Genomic DNA, 20,191 nt, shown 5'->3' on the forward strand with positions numbered 1-20,191 from the left:
TCTCATTAATAGAACACCCACTATTGTCAATAAAGGAAAGACATCGTATAAGATGCTTTTCAAGAAAAACCCAATTATGAACACTTGAAAGTCTTTGGATGCTTGTGTTACACGAAAAATTCATCCAAGAAACTTGACAGATTTGGAGAAAGAGCATAAAAACGCATATTGTTGGTTATCCTCAAAGACAAAAAGGATGTAGAGTATATAATCAAAACACACACAATTTTACTATATAAATGGGTATTGTGTTTTGTGAACATATTTTTCAATATGCCTTGAGACAATATGATAAAATCAATAATATATAGATTCATACAAATTTATACACATATCAAAATCAAGTAGAAGAAAAATCAACGCCTTTATTTGATCAAGAAGAATTGAAGATCCTTCAATATAGGAAGAGTTAATTCACACTCTTAATCTCCAAAAAGAACCTAATCTTATCCACAATAATAAAATCCCTTCAAATTCGAAAGATGAAGCGATAAACATTTATGAAACAGAATAGGGTCCATCAAACCATAGATCTAACATAAATGAAAAGGGGGAATATGTGACAAAGAGATTTGGACAGTGAAAAGGAAGCCATAGTTGAGGGGAGGGGGGCTAAAATTACCTCCTAGAAATAGACAACCTTCTATTCGTTTGAAGGATCATTACTGTTATGCTATAAACCCTGCATTTGCTTCATCAAAGATAGATTCTTCTTTATGTATGGCTTATCCTATTTCAAAAATGTTAACTTATGATCAATTTTCACAAAACATCAAGCATACCTTGCAGCCATCACTAGTGATGAAGAGTCAAAATCATATTCACAATCAATAAATACTCAGTATAACATGTGACAATGACACAAGAACTTAAAGTCTTGGGAGATAATGAAACTTGGAAATTAACTCACTTACCTTTAGGGAGAAAGTTGAGAAGTTGCAAATGAATATATAAGATTAAGTACAAGACTACAAGAGAGATTAAAAATACAAAACTCGATTAGTAGCAAAAAGATTCAAACAAGTAGAAGGCGACGACTTCAATGATACATTTACGCTCGTAGAAAAAATGATTATGTTTAGATGCTTAATAACTAGCCGTAGAAAAAGAATGAGAGCTTCGTGTAATGAGTGTTAGCAACACATTTTTAAATGGAAAATTCAATAAAGAAATGTACATGAGTACGCTTTAAGGATTCAATGTTTTCAATAAAAATATGGTTTATCATCTAAAAAAAGTCTTTTTATGGTCTAACTTTATTATAGTCTTAATTTAATCGAATCAAATTCACAAAATATCTTAGTATACATGGATTTTAAATTGAGATTCAAATTGTGAATCCAAAGATCTATTTTTCATATTCATAAATCAAATATTATAAAACCAGCTTGTTATTTTTGAAGAATCTTCATATTTTACTTATTTTAAATTATGTAGCACGGTACAAATAGTTAACACTTGTTTCATTTATCTGAGGAGAGGCATCTCCACGTCTAAATTAATAATGTCTTTTATCATCTATCTATGATCTATGATTACACACTGAATTACAAAATCGTTTTCCACTAGAAATTGAAAGTGAAGACAAATACAAACTTTTACTCAAAAAGTAAAAACAATAGTTTACGTAGGGTAGGGTGAAAGAAATCTGAAGTACCCCAATTCCCAACCCATTCTATGGTAAGAAAATGGTTGTTTTACTTACCAAGCTACCAATAATAAATGTCATTAATGTCTTGTGTTTGCACTGAGAGGTGCATGTGTTTTTGTGGGGTTCTCTTCACCGCTGGTCACTATGACTCCGATCAATCATACATCATCATCCTCACGATGTGGATCCCATTCAATCCTTCTTGCCTCAAATGAATCCAAAATCTGTCTTGTTTACTACAACTTGTGTCTCAGACACAGAATCTTCACTGTGCTTTTCCCCTACTGGATTCACAACGGCTATTGTATTGTGCAGACGACAACGGATTGTAAAGACGTTACATCCAAGAGTCTACAAGTATGTTAAATCTTCATAGCCGTCTCAAGTTTTTGAAGATCCAATAAATTCACAAATTAACAGTATTTTAACTGTAACAAAATAAATAGAGTCTTTTAAACCATAATTTAACTGTGACAATATTTTAGTAAAAAAATATTAAGATCTGCAAGATTGTGATCAAGATCCGCAAACTAGGGCTATTTTTATTGAAGAAATATCCATTACCAATTTGGAAGAGTTACAATTCATGAAGTTCAGATCCAAATCAAACTGAACAACACTAGAAACATAACAACATTACAATTACAATTACAATAACAGGAACAACAACAATCAATAAGGACTCTCTCCAACATAATTCCCAGGTGGAGAATAAAAACAAATACTCAAACGGGTTCCACTTCCATCTTTCCCACACACAGCTTGAGCACACCCAAGTTCAACCGACTTCCTCCAAACAACTTGCGTATAAACCCCACACCTATGATTCGGCACACACGTGTTATCACTATGGTTATAAAATTGCTTCTCTTTCACCCACTCTTCAACCGCCATGCGCGGCGTCACCGTCGCGCCGAATGACATAAGCTGATTCGCGCCGTATTTTCCGGCTGTTAAGTTCGCAAACTGACATGCCATTTTGTCTCTTTGATAGCGGACCAGCTTGTTAGTAATGTTGGAGAGCTGCTCGCTCCATGTGAGTGGTGCTACGCCGACGGATGATCTTGCTTGGTTGTGGGTTTCTAGAAACTCCCTTGCGGTGGGTGAGAGCGGCGGTGGGGTGGCGGCTGAAGTGGTGGACACGTGGAATGTGGCGAGAGCTGTCAGGAGAAACAGTAACTGACAATATTGAATCATTTTCAGTTTAATTAGTTTTGTCGATCTAGATGTGTGTGACTAATTAAAGTCCCATTATTTATAGAGAAGAGATCTTAAAGCGTATAAAAAAACAATATTTTAGAATAAACCATCAATTTGCTCTATAGGAGTTGTCATGGTTAGACATTCAGCACATGTATAGTGATTTGAGTTTTAATTTGAAAGTTTAAAAAAGAGTAAATATATATTGGAATATTTTATTTTTAAATATAATTTAATTATTATATTTTGATAATTAGTATATAACTGCAAACAGAACCGAACCGTGCGGTTCTGTTAGAAAATGACCTAAATGCATCCGAATCAAATGTGATTTTTTTTGCAGTTTCAGTTTGGTTCAATTCGGTTTTGCGGTTTTTTATTGGCTCGGTTCGGTTTCGAACACCCCTAGTCACGACATCTATCTGAACATCTGTCTTCACTGTAAGTTCATACTCTGCTGACTTAGTTTGATCTAGATGTTACGATATCTTGCTTAATATCTTTCAAGAATCATGTTTTAGTAAAATTTTGCCAATCCCTAAAACCATGGAACTAAAACCTTATTTTATAGTACAAATGTTTAGTCACATTTGGACCTTGAGCCTTGTTGTACATCCACGTCACCATAACTTAACATTTTTTTATTGCCATAAATTGACTGAAGGGACCAAATACTGTAGCATAAGTGAAGTTAAGAGACTAACTTGTAATATTTTTTTAGTTAAGGGACTAAAGCGAAACATTAAATTTAGTTAAGAGACTAAAACATATATTAAGCCATATATTAATTATATAAGTTATATTTAAAATTAATATAATTAATATAATTAATTAATTATATAATTAATCATGTATTAGGATAGTTTTACTACGCTTAAGAGAAGATGATTCAAAGGGAACAAAGACAAGTCCAAGTTACTAGTGTCGGGTGGGCATAAGACTAGCATCATAAGTAGCTTGAAGTTGCACAACCAGTCGCCTGAAGTTGCCTATAGTTTGTAACTCGCCTATATTATGTTTGGACTGTATGAACTAGTTAATCATTCACCCGCTTATTAAAACATGGAACCCCTCCACGGTTCAAGAAAGGGTGAGAACCACTCTCTCCACATTTCCTAGTCATGGAGTCGGAATAAGCCACACTCTCTAGTTCTTTAACCAAGATCCAAGAGAACTTTATAAATATCTCAGTCTTAGGGTTATAAGGGGTCTCCATTTTTTTAAGAAATACAAGAGGATTCCCTAGTGGTGGAGAATCTAATTCTTCCCGTCGGAAGTAAGCAAGACAAATTTTGACAGATAACATCATGCCCACCAGCCCTAAGGCAGATTTAGAGAAGGAGCTTGAGTCTGAAATCACATTTTTCAATAGAGATGGCGTCAGTATGCTCTCTCACGACAATGACCCTCTAGTCATCATGGTCGGTCTCTATGGAAACACGTGTAGGTGAAAAGCCACATAACACTCGAGACAATTTTCTTGTTGGACGAGAATGCGAAGAGAATCAAGGTAAAATTCCTTGTAGTAGATGCCTCGTCATCTACAATATCATTGTGGGATGGACCACCCTCAATTTGCTAAGGGTCTTCCTATCCACTGTTCATTTAAGCATGAAATTATATCCACTACCTAACGGGCGAGTTAAGGTGATACGGGGGGCCAATAGATCTCCTTGGAATGTTATTAAAGGAATCTCAAAATGAGAAGAGAGGAATGGTTGCATACCTCATTCAACAACCAAGCGCACAGGGAATTGTTGCTACTAGTTTAGATCCCAGAATGGAAACATGGAATGAAAATATCACCCCCATTAAGGTACTAAAAGAGGTCAAGATTGAGCCCTTAAATTTTCAAGTCACCCAACTAGGTAGCTCTTTATTTGAAGCTGAAGAGGAGGAATTAGTCGCCATGTTAAGTAGGAATGTCGACTAATTTTCCTAGACGTCCGCCAACATGCAATGAAAATATGCTAGGGTGGTTTGTCATTGTATCAACATTTATTCCACCGTGAAGTCCATACCTTAGAGAAAGCGCAAAGTGGGCGAGGATAAGAGGATGTCTATTGATGAAGAGGTCAAGAAGAGTTTCATCCTCATAACTGAGATTAAATATCAAACCTGGATGGCTAACATGGTATTGGTTTGAAAGTCATCGAACAAATAGCGCATGTGTGTCGATTCTATAGACTTGGACGCCGCCTTCCCTAAGGATCCAATATGTAGATCTATCTACTTACAAGTATGAAATTGATGATCCTGTTGATGACCTTCCTAATGTATTGATGATGATAAACTAATGATTGCTGAAGTCGATGGTAATAACTTTCCAACTCTTTGCTGATGGTGGCTAACTTAAAGACATCTCAAGCCTCATCAAGAGGAAGACTCAAGTTTCAAATGAAGTGCTTATATGATCAGTGTATCAGGGAAAGGAACTTGAAAGCCTCATAGTTGTGAAAGACAGGAAGTTTGAAATCTCTTTCTGGTCCTATATGTATGAGTGACTAGAGTTTTGTGAAAGTATGAGAGTAACTTCTAAGATACTAATGCAACTCATATGCACACTTAAAACATTTTCAAAACCTCTTTTTTAACTAATAAAACACTTGAAATTATTTTAAGGCTTATCCAATTGATTAGGAAACTGTTAGCTTCATTAAACAATTTTTTAACTACCTAATCGATTAAGGCCAAAAGATAATTAATTAGAAGGAGTAAAATCATTATGTAATCATTTCTAAAAGTTCCTTAATAATTGGTGACAACTCTCTATCCAAGCTTTCCAAAATGAGATCAATTAATCAATTATTTGAGGTATCTAATCAATTAGGATTATGACCTAATTAATTAAACAATTAATATGGCCTTTGGATCGTTTCCTTTTTTAGCCAATTTTCCTCCTATACAAAAGAGGCGTTTCTCCTTCTTATTACACACCAAAATTTTGAACTTCTCTATTTCTTTGGAATTTATCTCTCTCGTCTCTCTAAATATTTCTTTCTATCAGCAAAGTTGCCATAGTGCTTGTGAGTGAATAATACTTGTGAGAAGAATTTGTACTGATGTCGTGCCATTTTTACTACTCTCATGAGTACGATATTCTTGGGGAATCGAGTTTGGCTCTTGAGATTAACCACTATTAAAATCTCTACTTGGTTCTAGAACTTATCTTGGAGAAATTTTGTTTGGTTACTGAGATCAGCTTGGAAAATCTTTAATCGATTCGTTAGCTCAGCCTGGATAAAAGCTTTCTTTTTGTTTGGGGTAAGTCATTGTAAAATCTCTTGATCTGCTGGTATCATAGGGAGAGAGAGAGAGAGAGAGAGAGAGAGAGAGAGAGATCATTGATGTACTTGAATTTCAATTTTAACCCTCTTTCTTCCTCCAACCTTCATTTTCTATCCTTTTTCTTTCTCTAGTGCAAGGTAGATTGTCAACAAGTGGCCGCTTCCTTAAAATGCATGCATGGTTAGATTTTCTGTTTTTGTTGTGTGATGAAGTCTTGTTGGTTAAGTTGTGTATCATTTTATATAGTTAGTTTCTATTATTTCCAAAACTATTTTGGAAATGTTAGAAAATTTTATACTCCCTCTGTTTCTTTTTAAGTGTCGTTTTAGAAGAAATTTTTTGTTTCTATTTAAGTGTCGTTTTTATAGTTTAATGTTATAATTTGTCAATTATACTCTTACTTTTTCAATAACTCCACTTCACATTTTCCATAAAATTAACTATTTTCTCAATTAGTTATTGGAAAAAAGAGAGAGTATATGATTGAATTTATTTGAAAAGAGAAAATAAAAGAGGGTATGATAGAAAAAATAATATAACAATCTACTATCTTAGTTGAAGAGATTTTGCTAAAACGACACTTAAAAAGAAACGGAGGAAGTAATATTTAATGTATTGGTCATTGCCATAACCGATAAGAAATAAATTAAGAATTTAAAAAATGTTGTAACTATATCGTTTAATTTTGGTCGTCTCAAGGACCTCAGATTAGATAAATAATGTATAATATAAAAACAACAACAAAGTTAAAAACAAAAACAAAAATAGAAAATGGGCTATTAGTAGAAAATAGATGATAATTAAATGAAGAAAAACAATTGAAATAAGAAAACTGATTTACTTGATTACGATGATTTTTGTTATGTGAGATATTGGATCAAACTCTAGTATGATCGAAGGGTAGCTTCTTGGTTCAACAGGATTAAGCATGAAGTTGAAGGTTGTTCACATGCTTGTGTCGAAGATGCTAGGGTTGTTAGCATGTTAAATTAGGTTTTAGTGTTTAAACCCTAATTTGTTAAGTTAGCTTGTTTATTAAGTTGGCTTGTGTAATGGGCCTTGTGGAAAAAGCTCATTAGTTAGTATGTTAGGTTTTATTATAAATAGCATACTAGTATCTCATCATTAAACACATCAAATCCTAATTTAGGGTGAGAGAGGTTATTTGTTATTCTTGTAGAGTTGTAATCTTTTTTTCTAAGAGAAAGTAAAAGAATAGCAGTTATAACCAATTCTTGTGTTCTTCTTCCTTGTCCTTTATTCATCCCTTGTCTTTTATACTTTGTTCTTGGCATTGAATTCACAATAAATTGGTGCAGTGAGCGTGGAGAAGATGCCTTCAACAAAGTATGAGATTGAAAAGTTCACCGGAGTGAATGATTTCGGCATGTGGTTGTCATACTCCAAAATTTACCCTATTGTTTTACGTCTGGTTAAAATTAATTCCTTAAGGATATACCAAAAAAAATAGGAGCCATGGGGTTTAACATCTCTATTGTTAAACCCATTCTCTTATAAAATTAGTTAGAATTAAAATAAAGGTGTGTTTAGTAGATACTAGGGCCCAAACATTTGGCCCGCATATTTTATTTTAATTCTCACAACCTATTTTAAATATAAATGGTTATTATTATTGACTAAGGGGTGCATACAAAGGAAAAGGGGTGTGATTGAAATTCGTTAGGCTGAATCTTGAAATGTTTGGCCCATCTATTTTATCTTAGGGTTTTTTGTCAATTTTTACAATTTATTCAATCATCAATTAAATATTTCTAACCTATTTTTGTCATTTGGATTAAGCATTATTTATATTTTATTTAAATAATAATAATTATTTTATTATTACTAATTTAAAAAATATCAAATTGGGTTTTTGGATATGGGTTGTTTCCTCTTATGGATTTTAACCTAATTCTCCAACTCTATAAAAAGGAGTCTTGGCAACCCTGAAAGGGGACCTTCTTCCAATTTGACGTACTTTTTTCACAAATTCACACATACTCAAAACTACGCTTTTTCCCACAAACTACGTTTTCTACGTTTTTCTCTTCTCCCTTTGAGGGTTTGTCTTAGGGTTTGTCTTGAACATCCCTAATCCGCCATTGTCGATCAACTGACAAGAGCTGACAACCCTTTCCCCTTTCAAACGTAATTTTCAAACCACTCAAACACGATTTCAAATCATTCAAACTCAATCACAAACTCAAACATTTTCGGCCGATGATTACCTATGAGGCCTCCCCCAAAACAGGGTTTTTGGCCATTGTTGTCTAGATCTAACAATGGCCTATTTTCACTATACATGGCTTTTGGCCTTCTGTTCCCTTAGGTTTACCTTTTTGGCCAATGATTAAATCTTTTGGTATGAGGTCGCCCTTTTATTACAAAGGGTATTTTCTATTGTCAATATATATTTTTTTCCCATTTTGGCCAATGATTTAGTATGAGGCCCCTTTTTTAAAATCTTTGTTTTGGCCAATGATTTAATATGAGGCCCCTTTTAAAAAATCTTTGTTTTGGCCAATGATGAACATCTGAGGCTTCTGTTGAATTTTAATGTTTTTTTATTTTTAATGGTTTTTGACCAATGAAGCATTGAGGAGGCCGTATTTTTATATACTATACATATATTTTGGCTTAGCCATGGTCATTGTTGTCTCGATCTAACAATGACCATATCAAAACCTTTTGAGTATTTTATTAATTAAAATAAAATAAGGTTTATTTGGCTAAAGGGTTTCAACCATCTTATTGGTTGCGATGATTAGCCTATTTTCTCTAAAAATTCGTTATTATTTATAGTCGAATCTATCGATTACGAGGGATAACGATAAAAATTAAATAATTAATTCTATAAAACATATTTATTTGTTATTAGTGATAATCGAACCTATCGATTAGAGTTGGTAACAATACCTGCCCTTTATCAAAACTGAGATTTACCCTTTTGGGCAAAGGCTAACCTTTTTTTTAAATCTATTAGTGAACAATTGTCAAATTTTTTTTTTTATAAAACCTAAACCTAAAGATTAAATGGGTCCCCTTGAGTACAAGGGAGGCAAAGGGTGCCTAACACCTTCCCTTTGCCTAATTTACCTACTTACCCAAATCTCTCTTTTTTAAGGGTTTCTCACTTGCCCAAATAAAGTGGGTGGCGGCTCTAATTTTTAGGCAGGTTGCTACAGTGGCGCTTGAAGATGAAAGCCCTACTGGTTCAGCAGGATTGCTTGGAAGTGTTGAAGGGAGAGGCAACTATGAATGTTGCATTAACGGCAGCGGAGAAGACGACTATGATCGAGAAAGCACACACCGCAATTCTGTTGAGCCTTGGTGATAAGATTCTTCTACAGGTATCAAAGGAGACAACGACATTAGGTTTATGGGCGAAACTTGAAAGTTTGTACATGACCAAATCGCTGGTAAATCGACTCTACCTGAAGCAAGCTTTGTATTCATTTAAGTTGGTTGAAGACAAAGTGTTGGCTGAGCAGTTGGATATGTTCAACAAGCTGATTCTCGATCTTAAAAATATTGATGTGAAGATCGATGATGAAGATCAAGCGTTGTTACTATTGTGCACTTTGCCTCGATCACATGCTCGCTTCAAAGAAACTCTCTTGTATGGAAGGGAGTCCCTGACCTTTGAAGAAGTTCAATCAGCCCTATATTCTAAGGACTTGAACGAACGAAAGGAGCATAAACCTTCGACTGTTGGTGAAGGTTTGGCCGTTAAGGGCAAATTCTTGCAAAAGGATGGCAAGTTCGACAAGAAGAAGGGCAAAAGCCAGTCGAAGTCTTACAGTGGCGAAGCATCTGGCATTCGATGCTATCATTGCAAGAAGGAGGGTCACACAAGAAAGGTGTGCCCTAAACGCCTGAAAGATCATGGAGTTAAAGATAATGGCAATGCAGCCATTGTTCAAGACGATTTTGAATCATCTGATGTCCTTGTGGTTTCGAGCAGTGACTCTAGGAAGGAGTGGATTATGGATTCAGGTTGCACTTGACACATGACTCCAAACAAAGAATTGTTCGAGGAATTATGTGATCAAGATGGTGGATCAGTACTGCAGGGAAACAACAAAGCTTGCAAGATTGCAGGTGTTGGATCTGTGAGATTCAAGCTCCATGATGAGTCAATAAGGTTGTTGATTGAAGTCAGGTATGTTCCTGATTTGAAGAGAAATATGATTTCTCTTGGTGAATTCGACAAGAAAGGATATGTTGTCCAAGGAGAGAAAAGTATTCTAAGAGTCATGAAGAGGTCGAAGGAAGTCTTGAGAGGCGTGAAGAAACAAGGCTTGTATACCCTTGAGGCTGAAGTTGTAAGTGGTTCGACAAATGTTGCATCCACGAAACCATTGTCGAAGACAGAAATCTGGCACATGAGATTGGGCCATGTCAGTGAAAGGGGTCTAGTCAAATTAGGGAAACAAAATCTGCTTGGTGGAGACAAAGTCGAAAAGCTGAAGTTTTGTGAACCCTGTGTACTTGGAAAATCTTGCAGAGTGAAGTTCAACAAAAGCAAACAAAGAACACATGGATCCCTTGATTACATCCATGCTGATCTTTGGGGGCCTGCAAGGTGTCCATCACATTCAGGAGCAAGATATTTTTTATCCATAATTGATGATTATATCTTTGTTTTGATGTTCATAAAATAATTATGAATTGTGTATATTAACATATAATTATAATGTTATTTAACTCATATATTACTTATGTATGTTTCTCTAGTATACTTTTACTTATAAATATTTGTCTCATTGATTTCTATATTACTAACATAAATAATTGTAAAAAATAACACATTTTTTCCATACTACATTTAAGTAAATTTATTTTTAAACTTCAATAGAATTGAAAAACTCTTTGATAGCTGTAATATATATATATATATATATATATATATATATATATATATATATATATATATATATATATATATATATATATAATCTTGTATGTTGTAACAATTTCTTAGCCAAATTTTACTAAACAATTGAATTTTTCGTCTACTTTATACATTTTTAATTTGTAATATTTTATTATATTGTATCTTTATTTTTTTTTGGTTCGACCTAAAAAGCTCGCTACCCATTAGGGCTAGTCCATATGGGCCGTGGGTAGCCCATTAGGCCCGCATAATTATAAAATTTTAAAAATATATATTAATATTTATATTGTTTACTTCAAAATATCATCTTGAATTTTCTCTTCTTACTAAATTTTATCTCTATTCTATTCGGTCTTTCACTTTTAAATATAATACATTAATATAATCAACATTCTTAGATTGTATTATATTAGTTTTCCGTTATTTTAAATATTCAAATATTAATTTATACAATTTGGACATATATTATATTTAAAAACACATTATAGTATTTATAAGAGATAATATAGTACTTAAAAATGTATTATGTTTAAAATACTATAATTTTTAATTTTAGTTATAATAAATATTATTGAGTTTTTATTTTTATTTTTTAAATAAAAAAGCCCGTTTAGGATCGGGTAGTCCGAAACCCATCTAGGCCGGACTCAGGTAGTAATTCTCGAGCCCATATTAAACCGGGCATTTTTGGACCAGCCCTAAAAAGTCTAGGGCCCGTCAGGGCCGGTCCGTTTAGGGCCGGGTATCCCATTTTGACAGCTCTAGTCCTGGGCACTAGTTAAAAAATTAAAAATATAAGTTGAACATTATTTACTAAAATAAAAAATATGTTTTTATCCAAAATATATGTGTTTAATATTTTAAAAACATAAATAATTAATTTTTCTAAACAATATTGTGTGTATTTATTTAATACCTTGAATCTAAAATATTTTTTATTTGAAATGCTTAACCAGTGTCCCGGGGCACTCGTTAGTATAGCTGTCAAAATGGGCTGAACTCCAAAGGTCGGCCCATCAGGCCTAAAAATAGTTAGGACTTGGGCGTTATTTTTCGAGCTCATTTACATCCGGGCCTTTGTAAGTCCGATCCGAAAACGCCCTAAAAATATGGGTCGGTTCGTATGGGCCATGGGTAGCCCGCCAGCCCGAAAAAAAATTAAAATTCTTAATATAGCTAGAAATTATCCTTTCCTAATTCTTAAAGGTATGCTATAAACAATTTGCGTATTATGTATTTTATTTTATTTTTGTATTATAAAGGTATAAATATCAAAGAAAAGTTGATGGTTTGACTTAATTTCAAACTAAAAGGTTTCATCCTAATATGATTATGTAGATAGTATAGAAAAGACATCATGATGCATTCTAATTAAAAATAAGGTTGAAATGAGATTTAAAAAATTCTGATGTAATTTTTATGGTAGGCCCGTTTAGGGCCGGGGCCCAGTTAAGATCGGATAGTCCGCAGTCCAAACAGGGTTGGGCCTGGATAGTAAAAATGAAGTCCATTTAAATATAGACTTTTTGGCGCCAACCCTGAAAAACCCGAGGCCCGCATGGGCCGTCCCGTTTAGGGCCGAGTAGTCCATTTTGATAGCTCTATTCGTTAGCATGACCTTAAACTTAAATATAAAAATCATATTTAAAATTATAAGATATAAATTTTAACTTTGAGTATAATAAATTCTTAAAACAAAATTAATTATATATTTTAAAAAAAATTAAACACATTAAAATCAATTCTAAACTTTTAAAATCACTTTTATTTTTTTAAAATGTATTATAAATATAAAAATACATTGAGTTTTTTTAACTTCTGCGCTTAAGCACGTGTTAACATATTTTTAAAGATTATAGATAACATTCGTTCACTTATTTATCACATTAGTTACGGCTGTTAGCTAATAATATAAAGATTCTTATTTGAAAAAAAATTGTAAAAAAATTCAGATTTAAAAATAAAAGATAAATTATTAATATAACATTAATTTCTCTAACCAAACTATTTTTTTATTATTATTATTGTTAATTACTAATTGCAGTAGTATGATAAGTAACTGACTCCAAAGAGAAGGCATGGGTTCCTGAACTAACTCATATGCGATGTTTGTGAATCTGGTTGGTTGGAAGTAGGGGTGGGAATAGGCCAGACCGGCCTACAGGGGCCTACGGCCCAGTCTACATAGGCCTAGGCCAGGCCAGACCTATTTAATAAAGAGGTCAGGCTTAGGCTTTTTTAAAAACCTATTTCATTAAATAGGTCAGGCTTAGACTATTAAAAAAGCCTATGAAGTCTTATAGGCCGACCTATATTTTCATATATACTAGAAAGTTACCCGCGCGATGCGCGGCTGTTTGCATATATAATAATTGAATGTGTATTTTAAAATAAGCTGGATATTTTATTTAAGTTTATTGTATATAATAATATGATGTCATTCATGTATTGTTAATAGATAATATTATTTAGTTATATTTAAATAATGCTTGATAAAAAAATTGTAACAAAATTTTTTGTCTTCATATATTGTTAATAGATAATATTATTTAGTTATATTTAAATATTACTTTTTATTTTTAAAGACAATCAATTCTTTTGCATTTATTATGGTTTATATGAGAATTAAATGAATTTAAATGGTTAATTAAAAGTTTTAAAAAGTAATAGATGAATTTTAAATAAATTGTATATTAAAAAAATTAATAGAACAAAATAATTAGTTTATTTAAAAAACCTATATTCTGATTAATTATTTTAACAAAAATTGTTACATTTTTTTCATAATGAACTGTGAAGATATTTAGTTCAAATGTAAGAATTTAGAGTAAAAAGTATGACTCTTTAAATATTTTAATAGTGTTTGAAATTACCGAATTTAAGGATTGTGTAGAAAAATATTAATGATAATAGTAAAATATAGTAATCAAAGGTTTCAAACATTATTATAGCATTGAAGAGTTAAAATATTATATACATAAATTAAATTATAGAATAACATGTTTGCAAAGAAAAACATAATTACAGAGATATACTATAATTCTGAGATCAATTGGTTCAATTTTTTATTATTGTTTAAATTTAAAGTGAAATATTTTACTTATAACCTTTATCTAATATGAAAAATATCGAAATTGCATATTATTTATAAAAAGTAGTTTATAATGATATAAGTAATTATCAAATATCAATTAAAATTCAATTTTTAGATATAACAGTTTAATATATTAAAATGTTTTTAAATTTTTATATTGAAATGTGTACAAAATCAAACAACGCGTTAAGATAAATTATATTTTGTAAAATAGAAAATATGGTTTATTATAAATAACAATTAATATTCAAATTTTAGATATAAAATTTCAATATATTTAATTGGTATTAAATTTAATATTAAAATATGTACAAATCAATGGTAGCTCAATTTCTCATTGTTATCGGTCAAAATATGTGATTCAACTTGGAAAAAAAATTATAATGGATCAAATCTCCTATTTAATATATAATAAAAAAGTTAAATGAAAAATAAAGACAAAAAATGAATACACTTGAAATTGCATACCTTTTTTATTCTTCCAATTATTTATAGAAAAGAAAAAAAATGAACTCAAATAATAAATTAGCCTAATTCTCCCTTAGCCTTTTTCAATCCAAAGTTCAGTCTTATAATTATATGTGATTTATCAACTCACTTTTTCTCGATAAAAAATATGATTCATAATCTCTTTATCCGTCTGACAAAATATGTGACTCAACCTGAAAAAGTAAAGAAATTACATACCTTTTTTTATTCTTCCAATTAATTACAGAAAAAGAAAAAGTGAACTTAAATAATATATTAGCCTAATTCTCACTTAGCCTTTGTCCATCCAAATTTTAATCTTATAATCAAATGTGATTTATCAACTCACTTTTGTCGATAAAAAGTGTAATTCAACCTGAAATTTCAAAAAATAATAAAATTTTAACTATTCAAATCACATACATGAGATAATAAAGTTGAAGTATATAGAGTAGAATGAAAATAAATCTTCAAAATTACATAAATTTCTTATTCTTCTAATAACTATATGAAGGAGAATGTAAATTCAAATAATATATTAGACTAATTCATAGCTAGCATTGTTAATTGAGAAAAATGAAGGAGAAAACTTTTAAAAGGGAAATGAAAAAAAAATGTAATTGAAGATCATTTCTTTTGATATTTATAATGGAATTAAAATTAAATAAAGAGTGGTTGAATAGTAAAAAATGCACATTAAAGTATATTTTTTTATATCCTTAACCGAAAAAGTTAATAGTACCCATTATTTGTCAACATAGTAACTGATAAATAATAATAAGTATGGCATAAAGGACCTATTAAAATGGTGTTTTTATGGTATCTTTAATGAAGATTAAAAACTGACGAAAAAAAATTAAATATGGTAGGAAGTTATGGAATAGAAAAAAATTAGTATATATTTATAATAATTCAAACCAAAATACATTATTACTCTTAGAATTATATTGTCTGTTTTATAAGAACTTCTAAATCTATATATTATCTAAAATTACATTCAGTTAGCATTGTCAATTGAGAAAAATGAAGGAGAAAGTTTGTAAAAGAGAAATGAAAAAAAAAAAAAAAGAGATTGAAGAACATTTATTTATGTATTTATTATGAATGCATAGAATTTAAATTAAATAAAGAGTGATTGGATAGTAAAAATTGCACATTAAAGTATATTTTTTTATATTCTTAACAGAAAAAGTTAATAGTTATTTGTCAAAATGGTAACTGATAGTGATAAGTAATAATTAGTATTAAACACATGACTTATTAAAATATTATTTTTATGGTATATTTAATGAAGATTAAAAACTGAAAAAATACTAATATTGATAGGAAGTTATGGAAAAGAAAAAAAAAATTGATATATATATATATATATATATATATATATATATATATATATATATATATATATATATATATATATATATATATATATATATATATTATAATATTAATAATTCAAACTAAAATACATAATTACTCTTCAAATTATATTTTCTTTTTTATAAAAAAAAAATTAAATCTATATATTACCTAAAATTATAGTTTATATAGAAATGCCTATTTTATTAAATCATTCCTTAATAAAAAATAAGACCAAAAGAAATAGGATATCAAATAGTATTATAATTTTATTTAGTATATCAAAGACTACTATAATTTTATATTATATTAAAATTAGAATATTTTAGACTAAACGATGTTAAAAATATTTTTTCAATGTTTCAATATTTAAATTTAATTATGAATAACTTTATACACAAAATGCAAGGGGAAGTAAGAAATAAGACTTCAAAGAAAAATACATTATTACTATTAGAGTTAGATTAATATTTAAAGTTAGAAATAAAATTAAAACATAAGAATTTATATTTTTTTAATAAATGTAATTAATTTTTTATATTTTATTTTTATATATTATCTACATTGAAGAGTTTTATAAATAAAATATAATTATATCAATTTTATTGATATAAAATATAAATATTGAAGAGTTTTAAGATGATTTTTAATAATAATAATTTTATTTTTATATTTTATTTTTATATATTATCTACATTGAAGAGTTTTATAAATAAAATATAATTATATCAATTTTATTGATATAAAATATAAAGATTGAAAAGTTTTAAGATGATTTTTAATAATAATAATTTTATTATTATTATTATTTATAATTATTATCATTATTATTATTAATTATTAATGTAGGGGTTTAATTAAAAATAGTATTTAAATAAGTAGTTATTTTCTATGAATAAAAATTTAATAAATTAGATGGACAATTATATCAATTTTATTGATATAAAATATAAAGATTGAAAAGTTTTAAGATGATTTTTAATAATAATAATTTTATTATTATTATTATTATTATTATTATTATTTATAATTATTATCATTATTATTATTAATATTAATGTAGGGGTTTAATAAAAAATAGTATTTAAATAAGTAAGTTATTTTCTATGAATAAAAATTTAATAAATTAGATGGACAAAAAAGTGAACATAAAATTAGGGTTTAGGCAAGAATTACTATGAAGATGCCACATCACCATATATGCTTAGAGTTGCTATGAGGTTGACATGTGGCTAGGGTTGCCATCATGACAACCTTGGATTTTTATATATTAAGATTAGAGATATGTTAAATAAGTTGGTTCATGTATGCATATATATTAAAAAAAAGCTAAATAAGCTACCATATATATATATATATATATATATATATATATATATATATATATATATATATATATATATATATATATATATAACAAATGCTAAATAGGTTCACTTATATATGTATATATAGGACGACATACAAGACTTCTTAAGTTATATAGATTAATTGAAAACTTTAATGAGATACAGGCTTTTTAAATAGGCTTTCAGGTCAGGCCAGACTTTTAAAAAGGCCAGACCAGGCCAAAAAACTGAGCCTATGATAGGTCTTAGGCCAGGCTTAGGCCTTTAAAGTTTATCGTAGGCTAGGCTCAGGCCTTCTAAAGCCTAGCCTATTTCCACCCCTAGTTGGAAGGAACCGTAAACTTACTTGTCCTACAGCTATAGATTTAATTAAACCTAATTAGAAGATCATGCAGTGTTTTACAGGAGAAATGTATTATGGTGTGAGGATTAGCTAATATTAGGTTAGATCAAGTGATAGAGTTCAGAGATTTTGCTATCTAATCTAGTAGCGTCCATTCTATCTTAGACTTTCTTTAATAAAAGGTATTATGAATTTTTTAAAGATTGTTTATTTAAATACCCGATTTTTTTAAAAAATAATCAAGTTATTCAAATTTATTACTTCAATAATCATAATTTTTCAACAATAACTAAAATAAATATTCATGTTTTAAAAAAAAGTTTGCAGCCAAAAGAAGGCGCCACTGCTAGTAGGGCATACACTTAAAATTGAACCCAGCCGCCATGGTTTTTGGCGCATGCAATACTCATGCGTCATTTTCTCTAGCGTATGCATTACTGTCTTAAGAGGAGGCACCAACATGTGGGACAAGATGTTCCAACATGATGTTCTGTGTTTGGAGTTGATATTTTAATGTGTAGCAATCACCTTACTGTGCTACTTATGATGTTGTTGTTTACTCTGTTGATTTTGATGTGTGAAATGTGGAACCTTGTTTTGCAGGTAATAGACCTTTAACCAAGACATCTTCGATAATGACAACTATAAGAGCAACTATAAATTCAAACTGATGATATTGATGACAAGTCATACACAGTGCTTACGTGCTTAAAGAGGCAAACCCAAGTGATACGGTTTGATGAACTTAACTATTCAAGGAAGGAAAAAGTTGTATTTATCTAAAGCCTCAAGTAATATCACGAAGTGTCAACATATAACATAATATCTGACAAAAGGCATGTAGAAAAGGCAATGTCAAAGATCATTTTGAGTTGCATTCGTCCTCGAAAAGAGGGGATTTCTCCAGACTACGTCAATTGGGATTAAAAGTTTATGTTGTATTATCTTGAAAAAAAGGGATAAAGATGGATCTCTCTGGTATGCTACTCAGATACATGAGGGACATGATAAGAGAAACTAGAACTGGAAGTCCCAAAATCAGGAATTGGACTCCTTTTGGTAGACTCATTTCAGACATTTTTGTAGAATGTCAGGTGAGTTACACACTATTGTTGGAAAGCCCATCGATGGAAAAACTCTGAAACATATGCACATTTTATCTAATCCAGTGGGAGTTAAAGACTTGAGAGAAATTCTATTTCTACCAGAAGGGAGTCTATTACAGACTTTCCCATGTTTAATAGAGAAGAACCTCTATAAGTCTTGGTGAATATATCAAAATGGGTATGGTAATTGGTGTTGACCCTCCTGATACAACAATAGCCAAAGTTCACAGTTATCATAATGATCCTGAAGCTATCATTCCAAAGAAAAGGAAAAGAAATCAGAAGAAGATTCCTTCTGGTGAAGGATCCTCTGGGACAGCTAAGAAGGTCAAGCTGTCAGAAGCTCCTGAAAATGCTTTAAAGTCCCGGGTAATGAATATGAAGAAAAAGTGAAAGATGCTGAAGGATCTAATGTTGCTAAAAAACAAAGTTCTAAAGAATTTGTTTCTGAGGAGCATGTTCCTGAAGAACCTGTCGTTGAAGAACAAGGTCCTAAGGAACATGTTACTGAAGATCATGCGTCCAAAGAATGTATTGATGAAAATCACTTTGCTGAAGATTCGGGTACTCAGAATATAGAGTATTAATATGATAAAGTCACTCCTAAGCAGGATCTACGTAAGTCCTCTAATACTTTGACTTCCACTCTTTTTGATCATGTTAATGCTACTGCTCCATCAATTGTTTTCCCATACTACCAAATGCCTATTCTAAATGAAACCTTTGGTACCATATCAAAACCACCCAATGAACCTGAAACATTTCAACAGCTAGAAACCTTAACATCTCCTGATAACCCCACTAAAACCATTGAAATCGAAGCTAGCAAAGAAGATGAAACTACAAAAGAATCCACCTATCAACCACCTTCTTCTTCTTCTTCTTCTTCTTCTAATTACACCTATTTCGAATATCCACCTGCTTCTGAAACCTCACCCATAAACACCTCACCTCCCACTTCAAATCAAATCGATATACTTATGTTCACTAGTTTTGATGGATTATTGCAAGGAACTCATGCTACTTCACTCGATTCTTCAATTGAAAGAGAATTTTTCAATGATGAAAATCCACCTATAGTTAACATTTCATCATCTGACTCTAAGTCTGAAACTAGCCCACATTATCCTAAATACAATCCACTTGAACACTTTCCTCAAACACCATATATTGATGAAGCTTTATGACTTTATCGTTAATGGAATCAAAATTTGTTGAGAGTTTACATTTTATGAGACAAGTTGTCACATGTTATGTTAATCCTATCGAAAGTGATGCATTATAGGATAAATTTAAAGACTGGTTTGTTCACTATTGTTAATTTCTCAAAGAATTTTTCATATGAGGAAGTCTTGAAGAAATTATCAGTCAAAATATCTAAAGTTATGAACACAACTATAAAACGTTGAAAATTTATCCTAAGCTTAATCTACATC

General features: G+C 30.5%; 1 protein-coding gene across 1 annotated transcript; it reads right to left on the reverse strand.

Annotated features, from left to right (window-relative positions):
* Positions 1-2,149: 2,149 nt before the first annotated feature.
* LOC131627955 (STS14 protein-like) lies at positions 2,150-2,900 on the reverse strand. The gene has a single exon (XM_058898813.1). It carries the CDS (start codon positions 2,846-2,848, stop codon positions 2,324-2,326), a length of 525 nt encoding a protein of 174 aa, XP_058754796.1. The 5' UTR covers positions 2,849-2,900; the 3' UTR covers positions 2,150-2,323.
* Between the last annotated feature and the right edge of the window lie 17,291 nt (positions 2,901-20,191).

Source organism: Vicia villosa, unplaced genomic scaffold (genome assembly GCF_029867415.1).
Source record: "Vicia villosa cultivar HV-30 ecotype Madison, WI unplaced genomic scaffold, Vvil1.0 ctg.000416F_1_1_2_unsc, whole genome shotgun sequence".
Lineage (NCBI taxonomy): Eukaryota > Viridiplantae > Streptophyta > Magnoliopsida > Fabales > Fabaceae > Vicia > Vicia villosa.

Excerpts from the sequence above, each read along its gene's own strand:
- LOC131627955 (XM_058898813.1), bottom strand. The coding sequence starts at position 2,848 with ATGATTCAATATTGTCAGTTACTGTTTCTCCTGACAGCTCTCGCCACA.